Source organism: Podarcis cretensis (assembly GCF_951804945.1).
Source record: "Podarcis cretensis genome assembly, chromosome: 5".
NCBI classification, from domain to species: Eukaryota; Metazoa; Chordata; class Lepidosauria; order Squamata; family Lacertidae; genus Podarcis; species Podarcis cretensis.
Window position 1 is genome coordinate 102,097,840 of NC_137174.1, and position 16,280 is coordinate 102,114,119.

At 50.0% G+C, this 16,280-nt stretch overlaps 2 protein-coding genes across 7 annotated transcripts in view; both read right to left on the minus strand.

Annotated features, from left to right (window-relative positions):
- LOC307216893 (putative cation-transporting ATPase 13A5) overlaps positions 1-1,081 on the minus strand; it is a 54,479-nt gene extending 53,398 nt beyond the window's left edge. Inside the window, exon 1 of one of the 3 annotated variants that reach the window (XM_079977639.1) lies at positions 759-1,081. In XM_079977639.1, coding sequence (XP_079833765.1) covers positions 759-821 — 63 coding nt within the window. In that variant the 5' untranslated portion in view covers positions 822-1,081. The remainder of the gene's footprint in view (positions 1-758) is intronic. The other 2 variants (XM_079977637.1, XM_079977638.1) reach the window with 2 other exon arrangements.
- Positions 1,082-13,900: 12,819 nt separating this feature from the next.
- LOC307216897 (putative cation-transporting ATPase 13A4) overlaps positions 13,901-16,280 on the minus strand; it is a 48,272-nt gene continuing 45,892 nt past the window's right edge. For all 4 annotated transcript variants that reach the window (XM_079977667.1, XM_079977666.1, XM_079977664.1 and 1 more), the window contains one exon: positions 13,901-14,654. In XM_079977667.1, coding sequence (XP_079833793.1) covers positions 14,418-14,654 — 237 coding nt within the window. In that variant the 3' untranslated portion in view covers positions 13,901-14,417. The remainder of the gene's footprint in view (positions 14,655-16,280) is intronic.

Consider the following 16,280-nt stretch of genomic DNA (forward strand, 5'->3'; position numbering starts at 1 on the left):
CATACAGAGCGTGCCCTGTCACCCACACCCAGCACAGTCTCTGTGGTAGCTCTTCAAGAACGGAGTGAGGAAGCCAAGGCAAGACCCGCAGGGCAGAGGAGGCGTCGCCCAGAACCTCCTTCTACGCCCTCCCTGCAAGCTAGGAGTGGGACTGCTGCAATGCTGAGTCTCCCCAAACCCCAAACCCCACTCCATACCCAGAAGGACACTGTGCTGAATGGTACTGAAAGCTACTGAGAGGTCTAGGAAAACCAACACACGCCTCCTGGTACAGATCCCAAGAGGGTGGCCCAGGCAGGGCCCAGATCAAAATGGACCTTACAGTTCTGCATTTCATCCAGAACCCCCTGGAGCCGAGGACCCGCTTCCTGCTCAGCCCACCTGGATAGTCTCCTAAGCAGAAGCACTGCATGCTGCAACCTTTTGCTGCAGCCCCCCTTTTCATTCTCAGCAGGCACCAGCCGACTTGTCTGGCCTGAATCCATCCTTTTTAAAGAGGACACATCCACCTGTGGATTCCTGACAAAGCCTTGAAATGCACAGGGAGAAAAAAGCAAGCCGTCCAATGTCGTCCCGTCCCGTCCCCCCCCAGCCCCAGCCCCTCGGTTGTCGCTCAGGGGTGCTTTCCCAGCGAGCCAGCCTTGGGCCAGGAGGCACAAGCCATCTTCTGGAGCCAAGAGCAGGAAGGAATTCCTGAGATTCCTGGAAATGCAGCTGATTTGGGGAGCCAGAAAGCTCAGTTCTCCGCTGCCTCTTACCAGCTCATCCTCCTTTCCCTGGTTGAGGAGGTGGTGGTGGTCCTTCAGAAGGTCTTCCCCCATCAAACTTGGCGGCTGTCAAGCAGTCCAGGGCGTCCTCTCCCCCAAGGATGGCAGCAGCAACCGAAGCTCCAGCTGATCTGAACTCGGGGCAGAGCAGTCACTGTCTCCATGGTGTTGCCGCCTGCCTTTAAGAGCACACGCCTTCTTTTAGCCAAACCTGCAGCGGGGAAAAACCTGTTCCAGCCTCTGGAGCCTTTCAGCCTTTCTCTCTCTCCCTCTCTCCCTCCGGTGTTATGCAAGACCCTGCAGGAGACACCTGAGGAGGGATGCCCTGTCCAGGTGCCCTTTGACCCTCCACCGGCTCTGCCCCAGACAGAAATTCCAGCCTGGAGTTGCCTGGCATGCAGAAGAGCCCACCTGTTCGCTGGACTCCTGTTGCTCAGCTCTTTGCCAGCCCCTGCCTCACCCTCAGAGCCACATCTGGGAAGGAGAAGAGTGGAGAGATGTGTAGGTATTGTGCATTTGAAGCGCACACACACACACCCAAAGAAAATTCAGGGAACGGTGGTTTACCAGAACTACAACTCCCAATACCCTTAACAAACTACAGTTCACAGGATTCTTGGGGGTAAAGGGATCATTTGAGAGGGAGGGATATAATATTTTAAATATTGCTTTTGATTGACATTTGACAACCTTTTAAATGTGTTGTGGGGGGTTATTGGTTTGTTCTTTTCTTGTTTTTATTATGTATTTTGTGTTTTTAGCTGGTATTTTTATGTTGTGAACGTCCCTGAGATCTATGAGTAAAGAACAGTTTACAAATTTTAATAATAATAATAATATTGTAAATGTTTTTATTAATTTTTTCCAGTATAACAATAAGCACAACCCCTGGGAGAGATATAAATTGAATAAATAAATAAGGGAGAAAATGTGCTCTGAATGTATGGTGTGTGATCGACGGAAGCGTCATGTTTCCAGTTCCATGTTTCCGGGTTAAAGTGTTCTGCTGCTTGCATGAGTTTGCGAAAGAAGGGGAGGTTGTTAAGGACCCTGACAGACCATAATATGTTCCCCAAGAACTCTCCGTGGTTCACAAGTCGTTCCTGCCTGGAAAGCAGGATGTGGTGTGACAGACTGAACTACAGAGACAAGACATCGCAGAAAAGGGTTGGCTGATAACAGACACCCATTTTCTTTGATAAAAGAGCAGGAAAAGATGCTAAACTCTCTGGCCCTGCTCCTTCCTGCCACCTCCTGCCTTTGCAAAGCTCTCATCCAGCTTGGCTAATAGTCACAGAAGTGGTGAAAGGTTGGGAGAAATTCCAGGCTGAGATTCCCTGCCCTCAGCCTTTGGCTCAGGTGACTTGAGGCAGCCTGCCTCAAGGAACTCCCTTGGAGTGGGGGCTCTTCCGGGACTCCATAGGAGAGCCCTGCAGGATCAGGCCAGGGGACCACCTAGTCCAGCCTGCTGCTCTCACAGGGGTCAACCAGATGCTCCAAATAGGGAAGCGTGCAAGCAGGATTCGGGCCCCGGGACCAGCTCCCCACTCCCGTGGTCTCTAGCAACTGGGATTCAGAGCAGAGCCATCATGAATTTGTCTCATCTTCTTTCCAAGCCATCCAAGTCTGTGGCAGTCACTTCCTCCTGCAGCAGGGAGTTCCTTAGTTTAACTACCGTATTTTTCGCTCCATAAGACGCGCTTTTTCCTTCCTAAAAAGTAAGGGGAATTGTCTGTGTGTCTTATGGAGCGAATGCAGGTCCCTGGGGCAAAAAGCAGGTCATGCTTTTCTTTCTTTTTCTTTCTTTTTTTTTTTTTTTTTTTGAAAGAGGGGTGTTGAAACAAAGCCACTAATCGGCAAGCGATCGGGGAGGGAGATAAGGGACGCTAGCAATAAAGGAGGCTGCCTGGGAGGGGGGAGGTAAAGAGAAGCGAACTTGCAAGGAAAGGAGACAGGAAGACTAAAGCAATGAGGAGAGAAATTAGAAGAAAAGGAGGAGCAAAAAACTGCTCCAGCTAAGGAAAAGACACTAAGGCAAACAAGAGGGAAGGGGGTGTTGAAAGGAAGTAGCTGATCGGCAAGTGATTGTCAGCGAGATAAGGGACGCTAGCAGAGGCTGCCTGGGAGGGGGGAGGTAAAAGCCCATGGATCCTCAGGATTTTTGCACTGGGCCACCCCAAATTTACCATCAGATCACATAGCATGTCTATGGCTACAGCCTGCACCAAAAAAATCACGCACCCACTGTTTCCTGGGGCTGCAATGGTGCAAAAACGTGGTTACAAAGCACGGATCCACACGGATCCTCAGGATTTTTTCATTGGGGCTACCCCAAACTCACCATCAAATCACGTCTGTGGCCACAGCATGAACCACAAAAATCATACATCCACTGTTTCGTTCAGAATATTTTTTTTCTTGTTTTCCTCGTCTAAAAACTAGGTGTGTCTTATGGTCAGGTGCGTCTTGTGGAGCGAAAAATACGGTATGTGCTGCATAGAAAAGCCCTTCCTTTTAGCATTTCTGTTGCCCTTTTAGGAAGCTTCTTCCAACTCTGCAGTTTCCTTTTTGAGGCGAGGTGGCCAGGATTGGACACAAACACTTTTCCTGCTTTCTGCCAAATGAGCCAGCACCCAGTTCTGCACGACTCCCTTGCCCTTCCCTGCCAGGGTGCCCATCCCGCCCGCCCACCTCACTCTCTGTCTCCTTGTCTCCTTTTATGATCTGGGTGCTCAAGAAAACGGAGGCCGAGGTGGTGCCAGCCTGAAGGGAGGAGCTGCCCTCCCCGCTGCTAATCCCTTTGAGCCCCTGAGATTTGATCTCCCTGTGAGGATCTGATCTCTCCCGCGAGGATCGGTTTACTTTCAGCGAGGGCCAGCAAAGGTCGTGGGCCAGGAATCATTAAGGGTGCCAAGGCAGGACTGCCAAGCAGGGCCGGGCTGTGGGAGAGAGATGTCGACACCTGGGAATGTTGAGGGTGAGGAATTAGTAGCAAAGTGCAGATTGGGCAATTGGCACTCATCCCCTGTGACTCACCTGGGCCTCACCTGAGCAGGTAGAGAAAACAGGTCTGGTGCCAGCATGAATTGCCCACCATTCACCCTAAATCACTCAGGTCGTAACAATAAAACACAACAACAACAAGAAGGTTGAAACAACTTACAATCACAGAAATCCTCTAGTTGTGGACGGCCCTTCCTTGGGATTTTGCCATCCTGTAATGCTATGAAGTACGACAAGGCTGTATTTTGTCTCCCTGTTTATTTAACTTACATGCAGAATTCATCATGCGAAAGGCTGGGCTGGATGAATCCCAAGCCGGAATTGAGATTGCCGGAAGAAATATCACCAACCTCAGATATGCAGATGACACAACCTTGATGGCAGAAAGTGAGGAGGAATTAAAGAACCTTTTAATGAGGGTGAAAGAGGAGAGCGCAAAATATGGTCTGAAGCTCAACATCAAAAAAAAACGAAGATCATGGCCACTGGGCCCATCACCTCCTGGCAAATAGAAGGGGAAGAAATGGAGGCAGTGAGAGATTTTACTTTCTTGGGCTCCATGATCACTGCAGATGGTGACAGCAGCCACAAAATTAAAAGACACCTGCTTCTTGGGAGAAAGGCGATGACAAACCTAGACAGCATCTTAAAAAGCAGAGACATCACCTTGCCAACAAAGGTCCGTATAGTTAAAGCTATGGTTTTCCCAGTAGTGATGTATGGAAGTGAGAGCTGGACCATGAAGAAGGCTGATCGCCAAAGAATTGATGCTTCTGAATTCTGGTGCTGGAGGAGACTCTTGAGAGTCCCATGGACTGCAAGAAGATCCAACCTCTCCATTCTGAAGGAAATCAGCCCTGAGTGCTCACTGGAAGGACAGATCCTGAAGCTGAGGCTCCAAGACTTTGGCCACCTCATGAGAAGAGAAGACTCCCTGGAAAAGACCCTGATGTTGAGAAAGATTGAGGGCACAAGGAGAAGGGGACGACAGAGGACGAGATGGTTGGACAGTGTTCTTGAAGCTACCAGCATTAGTTTGACCAAACTGCGCGAGGCAGTGGAAGACAGGAGGGCCTGGCGTGCTCTGGTCCAGGGGGTCACAAAGAGGCGGACATGACTAAACGACTAAACAACAACAATGCTATAAAATAAGGTGGGCCCTAGAGACATGTGCCCTCTCCTGGACTTGAGCCTCTGAGGGGCCCCTCCTAGAATCATAGAATCATAGAATCATAGAGTTGGAAGAGACCACAAGGGCCATCGAGTCCAACCCCCTGCCAAGCAGGAAACACCATCAGAGCACTCCTGACATCTGGTTGTCAAGCCTCTGCTTAAAGACCTCCAAAGAAGGGCCCAAGACAGAACCCTGTGGCACCCCACTAGTCACTCTTCTCCAGGAGGAAGAGGAACCATTGATGAGCACCCTTTGGGTTCGGTCAGTCAGCCAGTTACAAATCCACTGAGTGGTAGCATAGTCAAGTCCGCATTTTACCAGCTTCTTTACAAGAATATCATGGGGCACCTTGTCAAATGCCTTGCTGAAATCAAGGTAGGCTACATCCACTGCGTTCCCTTCATCCTGCCCATCTCAGCACCTGAGGCCGCCTTTCCGGTGCTTGGGGGGTCTGAGTACAGTCATACCTCGGGTTGCGAATGCTGCGGGTTGTGTGTTTTCGGGTTGCGGACTGCAGACTTCGCCAAACCTGGAAGTACCAGAATGGGTTACTTCCGGGTTTCGGCGCTCACGCATGAGCAGAAGCACAAAATGACATCATGTGCATGCGCAGAAGCACCTAATTGCATCACACGCATGAGCAGATGTGGTGCTGCAGGTTGTGAACGCTGCCTCCCGCACAGATCACGTTCACAACCCAAGGTATGACTGTAGTTGAAGACCATTAATCAATCAATCAATTACTAAGGCTAGTAAGGGCGTTGCTTTATCAAGCCCAGAGTTGCCTCCTCCATTGCTGAGCTCTGGCAGGTTCAGGACAGGCGAAAGGAAGGCCCTCTTCACTCAGCGCAGAGTTCAGCAGTGGAACTCCCTCCCACCGGAGGCAGAGATGACCACTACCCTAGATGGCCCTCAAAGAAGACTAGACCAATTCCTGGAGGAGGAGGAGGTGGCTCTGGGTAGCTCCTAGCCAGGACGGCTGCGCTCTGCCTCCGTAGCCAAAGGAAGCCATGATCCAAAATGCCAGTGGCTGGAATCCACAGGAGAGCCCCAATCCTGCTTGCGGGGTTTCCCGGGGGCACCCTGTGAGCAAAGGCTCCTGGCCTGGATGGGGCCCCTGGGGCTGGGGCCATCAGCCTCTTCAAATGTTGTTGTGCATTTTGCAGGAGATTTTTTGGTCTGACTCAGCGCAGGGCAGTTGCTTCCCTTCCCAGGAACCGCGCAGTGCTGCTGACACAGACAGACTCCCAAAGCAGCAGCGCAGGCTCTTCCTGAGAAGGAGGCCTTGGGCTGGATCCTGCCCACGCTGTGCCAGAAGCTGTATCTCAAAGCAGCTGTGCAAGGCAGCAATCAGGACCAGGGCAGCCCGTCTTTGAGGCACGGCCAATCCGTCAGCTGCTGTAGCTGCTGTTTCCGCACAGCCGAGGTTTGGGCTAGAGGACCTTTGGGGCTCCCTTCCAGCTGGCTGGTTCTATGAGTCTATGTGGGCCATAGCCTTTTAAATTGTGCATTTCTCCCCCCACCCCATGAAAAAAAAACCATTTTGTTTACTTTGTGGAGTAGATGGGTTTGTGAAGTAGACGGGAACAATATTAAAGAATATAAAACTGTGAAAAAAACGACAGTATAAACACTACAATGAGAATGATTGGAAGACTCATTTTGTCAGAAGTCTTTTTTATTTAAGTGTTTATTTAAGTATTAATTAGGAAGATTAAGGTTTTTTAATGTACATAAATCTGCTTTTTGTCTTTCTTTTTTTCTGTATTTTCTTCTTTTCTCTTCATTCTTTTTTCTTTAATTTTCTTTTTGTAGTATGAGATTGCAAATTCTTTGTATATGTGTGTAATTTAAATTAAGACAGATTATTTAAAAAGGAAAAAAATTGTTTACACAAACATACACTACTAAACAATAATTACATCTCTCTTAAACTTGTGCCACCAAAGTCTGTCTGCCATGCTCCCCACAGGAACTGCTGTGTATAGTTTTGTTTCCGGACAGGTTAGGTGAGTATTCCTGTCGAAAAGGAAGTTCCCCTGAGCTTCGAGGAGCCAAGCGAGTCAAGGCACTTGGGAAATGTGTGACTGGCTGTGTCCTGGCGGCTGAGAGCCACTCCTGGATGTCCCAGTTAGGGATCCACTAGCCGGGAATCTTGCACGGCGGGAGGGAGTGGACTTCATGGCCCCTGGGGTCTCTCCCAACTCCAATTCCATGGTTCCATGTTTATTTATTTTTTATTTTAAAATATTTTTATTAGTTTCCACACACACACACACACACAATCCTTACATTAAAGGAAAAATAAAAACACAAAATAAAACATTTATAACAACTGTATACTCAATCAACATTAACATTGTGGAGTTACTTGAACCCCCCACCTTCCCTCTATTCCTTCCCTTGGTTCCATTGTATTATCTTCATTCATACATGTCTATGGAATCTTTATCTCTAATTCCCTCCAAATTTAAACATTGTCTATCACATTACATGTGGGTTTCCCCCCCCCCAAACCCTGCTAATGTATTAACTTGCATACATTGCTTTTGTAAAGCAAAAAGCATGATTCCGTGATTTAGAAGAAGTGTCAGCGAGCGACGCTAACGTGGGGAATCATTTTGGCCCCCTAAGTTCTCCCAGGTGGTATTCCTCAGGGGGCCATTGGACATTTGCCTGAAATGACAAAGCGAAAAATAGGGGGGGGGGGCAGGGAGAAATAATTCCAACAAAAAAAGGATGGCAAGCTAGATTATTTAGTTATGTTGAATTGGCAAGATCGACAGATGCGATCAGGTTACAGCAAACAAAAATTTCAAAAAGATTGGAAGAAATATAGTGATTACCAGGAAAAGCAAATTACTACTGCTCAGAGCCGTGCTTTCTAGGCACAGTGCAAGCAGAAGTGTGGATGACCCCAGACTTTTGTAGTGCACCTTAAAAGACAACCGATTTGCACCAGAGTCTCTGAGGATGAGCGCCTCCGTTGCCTTCTGATGCATGAAGTGTTACGTTTGTGCATGTTTTCAGCGCTGGAAGCAGGTGGCGGCAGGGCAGGTGGGGCGCAGAGCTTGGGAATCCCCGCTCACATGCTCCCGGGGACATGGGGGGGGGGCAGAAACAGATCTCCTGCGTAAATGGGGATTTCCCTGTGCCTGCTGAATGCTGAAGAAGACTTTCCCTGAGGTGTGGCCCAGTTGTTCATGGAACAATTGTATATCTGAGGAAGCTGGCTCTGGGGGCGGAGTGACTCCCCTGTGAGTGTTGGAAGGGACCCCAGGGTCATCTAGTCCACCCCCTGCTCTGCAAGAAACATACCGCATTTACACTAATTGAATGCACCATTGAATCGAATGTGCACCTCTATTCTCTAAACCTTGAAACCAAGGAAGAATCTGCTGAGGAATGAAAATACACCATCAAATCTAACCTGCACCCTAATGTTTGTGACATAATTTGGCCAAAAATGGTGTATATTACACTCAAGAAAATACTGTAGCTACAGAATCCCTGGCAGGAGACCCGCTTAAAATCTGCTTAAAATCTCAAAGGAAGGGGAGTCCACCACTTCTTGTGGGGGTCTGTTCCACTGTCAAACAGCTCTTAAGTGTCAGAAAGTTCTTCCTGATGTTCAGTTGGAATCTCCTGTCTTGTAACTTGAAGTCACGGGTTCGAGTCCTTCCCTCCAGCATAAGAAAGGGAGTGGCATTTGGGAAGAGTTTGCATGGCATTCCTTCTTCCTCCTGCTGTGAACTCATGGCTTGTGCTGCATCCCGCCATGGAAGGAAGCAGATTCTTATAAATTCAGATCCTCTGAGCCCTACAAGCTCCTGTGTGGCAAGATGGGACCCAAAGGAGAAGCTGGGGCAGCCCCTGTCCCGGTCTCCTCTTTCCTGATCCAGCCCTTTGTCATCGCGCAAGGTCACACCTGCCCCTCCACCAAAAGCCCAGGTGACTCCCAGGCTGGCATGCAACTGCCTGCTTTGCACAGGGGTGTGAATCAGGGACTGGCAACCCTGTTTGCCCTCTGGGTAGCCGTGCGCCTCTTTGCTGCCAGCCGGCAGAGGGAAGTTGGAGTCCAGGGACCACAAACTTTTCATCCCTGGTAGGAATATTCTGCTTGCTGCCCCTAATAGGATTAGGGCCTTGAGAGGATGACCTCCTAACTCCCTCCCTGCCCTGCGGCGCTTGAGTGTAGGAGGGACCATGCCAGACTGGTCAAACTGGTTGGTCTGGTGGAGATTACCTTGAAGGACCTGCCGCCTGGCAAGAGCCCTTTGCGTTCTCTGCCTGGGCTCTCCTGGAAGGAGAGGGGCTTTGGGGGAGAGAAGGGGACCGAGATGCTTCCTCCCTCCTCCAGCTGCAGAATATGCTCAGCCTCTGTCTGTGCAAAATGCAAAACCCGCAGGCCCAGCTGAGACGGGCGCAGGGTCAGGCTGAGAGATGGCGGGTGCAGGGGCTCTCTGCAAGCGTCTTACCGGGCTGGGAGTTCCCTTGGAAGCCCGAGGAGGAACAGGAATATGGAGTTAGCCCAGCAAAGGTGAAGAGGCAGCTTCAGAAAGTAAGAAGACCCCATGCTGGATCAGGTCCGCAGCTACAGGGGGGCTAGCCAAAAATTTTGACCTGGATGAAGCCTCCAGAGGGGTGTCATTGAGGCTCCCAGCATGTTTCTGCATGTGTGCAAATCCCTGCAGGGAGTGCCAAACTGGGTCTTTGGCCCAGGTGAAATAAAGCCTGGTTTCCCCAATAATAATAATAATAATAATAATAATAATAATAATAATAATAATAATTTATTATTTAAACCCCGCCCATCTGGCGGGGTTTCCCCAGCCACTTTGGGCAGTTCCCAACAGAATATTCAAAATAGAATCAAACATTAAAAACTTCCCTAAACAGGGCTGCCTTCAGGTATCTTCTAAAAGTCAGAGAGTTGTTTATTTCCTTGACATCTGATGGGAGGGCCCCACCACTGAGAAGGCCCTCTGCCTGGTTCCTTGTAACTTGGCTTCTTGCAGTGAGGCAAACACCAGAAGGCCCTCGGTGCTGGACCTCAGTGTCCGGGCTGAATGATGGAGGTGGAGACTCTCCTTCAGGTATACCGGGCTGAGGCCGTTTAGGGCTTTAAAGGTCAACACCAACACTTTGAATTGTGCTTGGAAATGTCCTGGGAGCCAATATAGGTCTTTCAGAACCGGTGTTATATGGTCCCAGCAGCCACTCCCAGTCACCAGTCTAGCTGCCACATTCTGGATTAATTGCAGTTTTCAGGTCACTTTCAAAGGTAGCCCCACGTAGAGCGCATTGCAGTAGTCCAGGCAAGAGATAACTAGAGACTGGAGAGACGGTCCGCAGGCAGGTAGGGTCTCAGCCTGCGTACCAGATGGAGCTGGCAGACAGCTGCTCTGGACACAGAACTGACCTGCGCCTCCACGGACAGCGGTGAGTCCAGAATGACTCCCAGGCTGCGCACCTGGTTCTTCAGGGGCAGTTACCCCATTCAGGACCAGGGAGTCCTCCACACCTGCCCTCCCCCTGTCCCCCAATAGGGCCATGCAAGCCAGATTTGAGCCAAAGACCAACATTCTCCAGCAACTAGGATTCAGAAGCATCACTGCCTGCAACTGCGGGACAGAGCAGAGCCCTCTCCTCCTCCTGAACTTGTCCAATTCTCTTGGGAAGTGCACCTGCCTCTCTCTGCACATAAACCACGTGTCCCAAGGCACCAGTAACCCTCCCATGACCTCATGCCAAAGGAAACGGAATCTGCCTTCCTGACGCTCCCCTGGATTCTCGTCAGAGGCAGAGAATTGGGAAATGCAGCACAAACAGCATCCCTGCAACTTTCCGAGTTTTTCCTGGGGACCAAATGCTGGTTTCTGTGTTGCCACACCTTGTGTGCTCATCAGGGAAAGAGTTCTGCTCTTATTTTGCACGTGGCACCAGTGGATTAATAGCAAAAGAACCTTCCTCTCTGCACACATTTATTCTAAACAGTTCTCTGGCAATGATCAGTGTTTCCCCGGCTCTTCAAGGGAAGAAAAGGGCGTCCCATGCCCAGTTGATTTCCTCTATGCAAATCCTGTCTCTTCCTCCACGCTGGCCTGCCAATCAGGATGTGAAATGCACAAGCCAATTAACTGGCCTAATTACCAGGGTTGTGTTTTCCAGCTGCACTTTCCCACAGCTTTGGATCTCAACCTCAAAGCCGGCAGAGAGGAGCTCCTCCTTCTTCCTCACCTTCTTGGGCAACTGAGCAGCAGTGAGACACCTGCACATTTCTCCTCTAGGTTCTCTCCCCCCGCCCACCCCCTCTGCCCCTACCTCTGCTGCAGCCCCTTGTGATTCTAAAAACAGGGAGTCTTCTTCTTCTTCTTCTTCTTCTTCTTCTTCTTCTTCTTCTTCTGCGATCCCTCGTAGCAGAGTAAGATTGTCTTCCATAAACATGGTTTTAACAATGAGTTCGTAAGTGACTGTGGAGGCCAATTCTGGATCCACACATCCTTCCACAGTGGGGACATAGGTTTCCGGGCGGGAGTTGATCCTGGTGAGGCTTTGCCAAGTGCACCTTCCTCTTAGCACGTTTCTCCCTTGCATCCTGAGTTCGAGCGTCTTCAAAGCTCATGACACCTTTGGTCAAGGCTGTTCTCCAACTGGAGCGCTCGCAGGCCAGTGTTTCCCAGTTGTCAGTGTTTATACTACATTTTTAAAGATTTGCCTTGAGATCTTTAAATCTCTTTTGTTGACCACCAACATTACACTTTCCATTTTTAAGTTTGGAATAGAGGAGTTGCTTTGGAAGACGATAGTCAGGAATCCACAAACATGACCAGTCCAACGAAGTTGATGCTGAAGAATCTTTGCTTCAACACTGGTGATCTTTGCTTCTTCCACTACACTGGTATTAGTTCGCCTGTCTTCCCAAGTGATGTGCAAAAATTTTCAGAGAAACCGTTGATAGAATCTTTCGAGGAGCTGGAGATAGTGTTTGTAAGTGGTCCATGTTTCACAAGCATATAGTAAGGTTGGAAGTACAATAGCTTTGTAAACAAGCATTTTGGTTTCTCAAACACTCTGTACTTCAATCGGGAGAAAGCTGCACTCACAGAGCTCAGGCGGTGCTGGATTTTGGCATCAATGTTGGCCCTCGTGGAAAGATAACTGCCCAGGTAGGAGAAGTTTGCTTCTAAAACATGGAGTCATAGAGTGGGAAGAGACCCCTGAGGATCATCGTCCAGCCCCCCTGCAATGAAGGGGTCACAGCTAAAGAAGACCTGGCAGGAACTGAGAGTGGACAGGCTGGCTGGGAGGCTGCAGGTGGGGAGGGCAGTATCTCGACCCTGGGGGGCTGGCAGAGGGGGTGGGACACAAGCAGCATGCAACCTGCTTGTGGCCCCAATTCTGTGCCAAAGACTGCTGGGTTTGCATCTGGGGTCCACATTCTACGCCGTCCAGATTGGGACTGGCATGTATTTCTGAGCCAAACATCAGGGCCACCTGCGTGCTGCTCGGGAAGAATTGGGACCTTTGTTGCACACAGACAGGAACATGCTGCTTTCCTAATTTGAGCTCTCATGTCTCTCAATGTTCTTCCCTAAAAGGAAGAAAGCCTTAGACTTCTGCGGCCGCAGCAGGACAGAGGGAAAGGCTCATAAGCTCAAGGTGGGTGCTGGGGAGGACGTCCTATAGAAGACCGTGAGGCCGGCAGAGGATCAGTTGCATGGCCCAAGCCTTGATCAGTGCTGGGGGGTTTCTGGGGTCCTCTGCATAGGGTTCAAATTGAGCCAGGCCCCCAGGACATGGGGGAACAGCGCCCTCTTCAGGCCTAGGCTATATAGCAGCAGCACAGAGCTAGGAAAATTCCACCTGTTTGGCCTCCAGCAGCCCTCCTGGTTGCTCTCGAGTAGACACAGCACAGAGCAGTCGGGTGTTCCTGGCTCAGGAAGGAAGTTCTTGGAAATGATATGCGGGGGGATTCAGAGAATCCCATTTCATGGATTGATACTGTTTTTATTTACAGTTTTCTTACAGTTGCTGTAGTTGTTACGTTTGTTGTTGCTTGTCTTTTCTTTCTATTATTTTTGTTATATTATATATAATATTATTTTTTGCTTATTATATATAATAAAAGGAAGGCGGTTCTTGCTCAGGCTGAGTGGCTTCCCTGCATTGCTGCAAGAGGCTTTCCTGCCCCCCCTTACTAGCCCCCCCTTCACCTCGTGAGGCCCAAAGGAGAGTGTTATGTACTGAGCTGAATAGGATCCAAAATGCAGCAGTCTGATTGGTCCTAGAACAATAGGGTCCAGAATGCAGCAGTCTGATTGGTCCACAGGAGCCACCCAATCCAGCTCCAGGTGGAAGGGAATCCGCAACCTGATTGGCCTACAGGAGAATCCCGGAATTAGCCAATCACATGGGGCCCATTGTGTAAATAACGTATATAAAGCAGACATTCTGGGGGAACTTCCATTCCTCCTCACCACTATGAGCTGAATAAAGAGCATGAAATCCACACCCGACTCTGAGTATATTTCAGAGAGCTTTGCTGCAGCTGGGCCTGGCCCAAGCAGGGATCCCATCCTGTCCTCGCAGCAACAGGGATTCAGGGATAGGCTGCTCCTGCCACAGAGGTTCTGCTGTCTCCGTCTGTCTCTGTACACAGAGTTCCACTGGATCAGGTCCATGGCTCCGGTGGTCCAGCAACCTCTTTTCCCAGTAGACAAGCAGGTGCCCCAAAGGGACATCACCAGCACATCTCCCCACCTGAGAGTCCCAGGAAGTAGCTTTATTCAGAGACTCGTTCATGAGTCCCTCCCCCCCCCCCCGCTCTCCTTGCCCCTCCCCCCCCCACTGCCACAAACTATGGTCTGATTCCAAGGCTGCTTCCAGACAGTCATGCTGAGAGTGAGATTGAGCTGCAAATGAAGAACTTCAGGCTGTGCCATTAAACTGCATCTGGTGTGCTTCTGCAACAAACTCGCTTTTTTTTATTTTTTAGAAAAATCAAGGTTTGTTAGGGGCGACAGGAGATTGCCCTGGAGCAGGGCAGGGTAACAGCGTGAAGCGACGTAGGGTAAACTCCTCGCATGCAGAACCTGCTTCTCTGCCTGCTTTGCCACCTCCACCATGGGCAGAGAAGCAGCGCTGGCATCAGTGCCCACTTGGGGCAAGATCGTGAGACAACCCACAGGCTCCACAGGATCTCGTGCCATTTCAGACCCGATTCTGGCACTGCTTCTGTGCTGGTGGTGGAGGTGGCAGACTGGCCATCCGGCCATGCACAGGGCTGCCATCTAATGGCATCTAGTGGCAGAGCCAGCTCTGGCCTCCCAAGCTTTGTCCAAACAGCAGCAGCCAAGGCCTGCGCCTCTCCGTCGGCCGAGGAATCCTGTCCTCAGGGCTGCCCCTTGCTGCTGCTAATGGCACCCGCTTTTGACCGGGGAGCAAGGAGCCACAGACGTGGCAACCTCGCTTCAGACACTCGGCCCGCAGATGGGCTCTTCGTGGCTCACAAACGCCGGGTTGCCGTAAGCCGCCCCAAAGCCAGCAACGCGAACCGCGCCAGGGCTTGCGGAGTCCGTTCGGTTGAGGGGCGGCCAAGAGGGGTCCCTATCCAGTGCCCTCCGCAGCTTCTGGTATCGGCTCCTGGACTGGTACCCAGAGGCTCTCTTCAGAAGCGCCCACAGGGCTCTGTTCTCAATGACGGCCTCCTGCAAGAGAGAAGGGGGGATCAGGCCCTTGCATGGGGAAAAGGCAGAGAAAGCAGAACTGAACCCTCAGCAGGATCCATATTAATATAATAATAATAATAATAATAATAATAATAATAATAATAATAATAATTTGTGTGGGGGAATAGAGTGATTGCTTTTGTTTTTGTTATTGAGTCATGTGTTTTGTGTTTTCATCTTGCATTTTTATGCTGTAAACCGCCCTGTGTCCTTCGGACGAATGGCTGTTGGCACAAAGCTGATAGATAGATAGATAGATAAAATTTATCCATAGCCTGCTTTTTCCCCAGCCCAGGAATCAAGGCAGGTTCTGCAGATAAAACAGAAAGTGCCAAAAACTGAGATGATCATGAAAATGTAACTGAACATGAGCAGAATTAAAATACAGTGGTGCCTTGGTACTCGAACGACTTGGCTCCCAAACAAACTGGCTCCTGAGCGCTGCAAACCCGGAAGTGTTCCGGTTTGCAAACGTTTTTCAGAAGCCAAATGTCCAACGCGGCTTCCGTGATTTCTGACTGAGTACAGGAAGCTCCTGCAGCCAATCAGAAGCCAGGCCTTGGTTTCTGAATGGTTTCGTGAGTCGAACAGACTCCCAGAACGGATTAAGTTCTAGAACCAAGGTACCACTGTATGGATTTCAGAGAGATCCGTTCAAAACACAGGCAGCCACGATAACTGCAGGTGGGAAGGAGCCTCCTTGTCATTCTTGGGATGCAGCCGGGACAAGCCCTGTATTGTGGGATGCGAAACACAGAGCAGTCAAGTACAACATTCCTAGCGTAGACGTGCAAGGGGATGCTTGGTTCAGCCAGTAGAAAAACTTCCTCCTGGGCTGGGACAGACTTCCTCTGCATGTGACCAGAGATGGGCATGACCTTACCTGTCCAGGTAACACAAAAGGGCAAGACACAAAGCCCTCTCTCTCTGTCTCCGATCCATTCGTAGAAGAAGCAATATCTCTTAAGCTTCCAGCCAACAGAGCACAAACTATCTCCTTATGGGATAGATTCCACGTAACCTAAGTCTGCCTTCAGGGATTCATCTGTGAACTGACTGAATGTGAGTAAACTTTTTTATACTTTTTACACAAGACTGTGTCGTGTCTATTCCTTTTAAAGAGGAGTAAAGGGGATTACAGGGACGCAGGTGGCGCTGTGGGTTAAACCACAGAGCCTAGGACTTGCCGATCAGAAGGTCGGAGGTTTGAATACCCATGATGGGGTGAGCTCCCGTTGCTCGGTCCCTGCTCCTGCCAACCTAGCAGTTCGAAAGCACGTCAAAATGCAAGTAGACAAATTGGTACCAATCCGGCAGGACGGTAAACGGCATTTCCGTGCGCTGCTCTGGTGTGCCAGAAGCGGCTTAGTCATGCTGGCCACATGACCCGGAAGCTGTACGCCGGCTCCCTCAGCCAGTAAAGCGAGATGAGCGCCCCAACCCCAGAGTCGGCCACGACTGGACCTAGCGGTCAAGGGTTCTTTTACCTTTACCTTAAAGGGGGTTATCAGGAATCTTATACTGAAAGGCTAAAACTAGCCTGCTGCAAGCTAACCGCTGCACATTTTAAAAGGGGAATGTTAGAACTCTGCTAAATTATAGAAC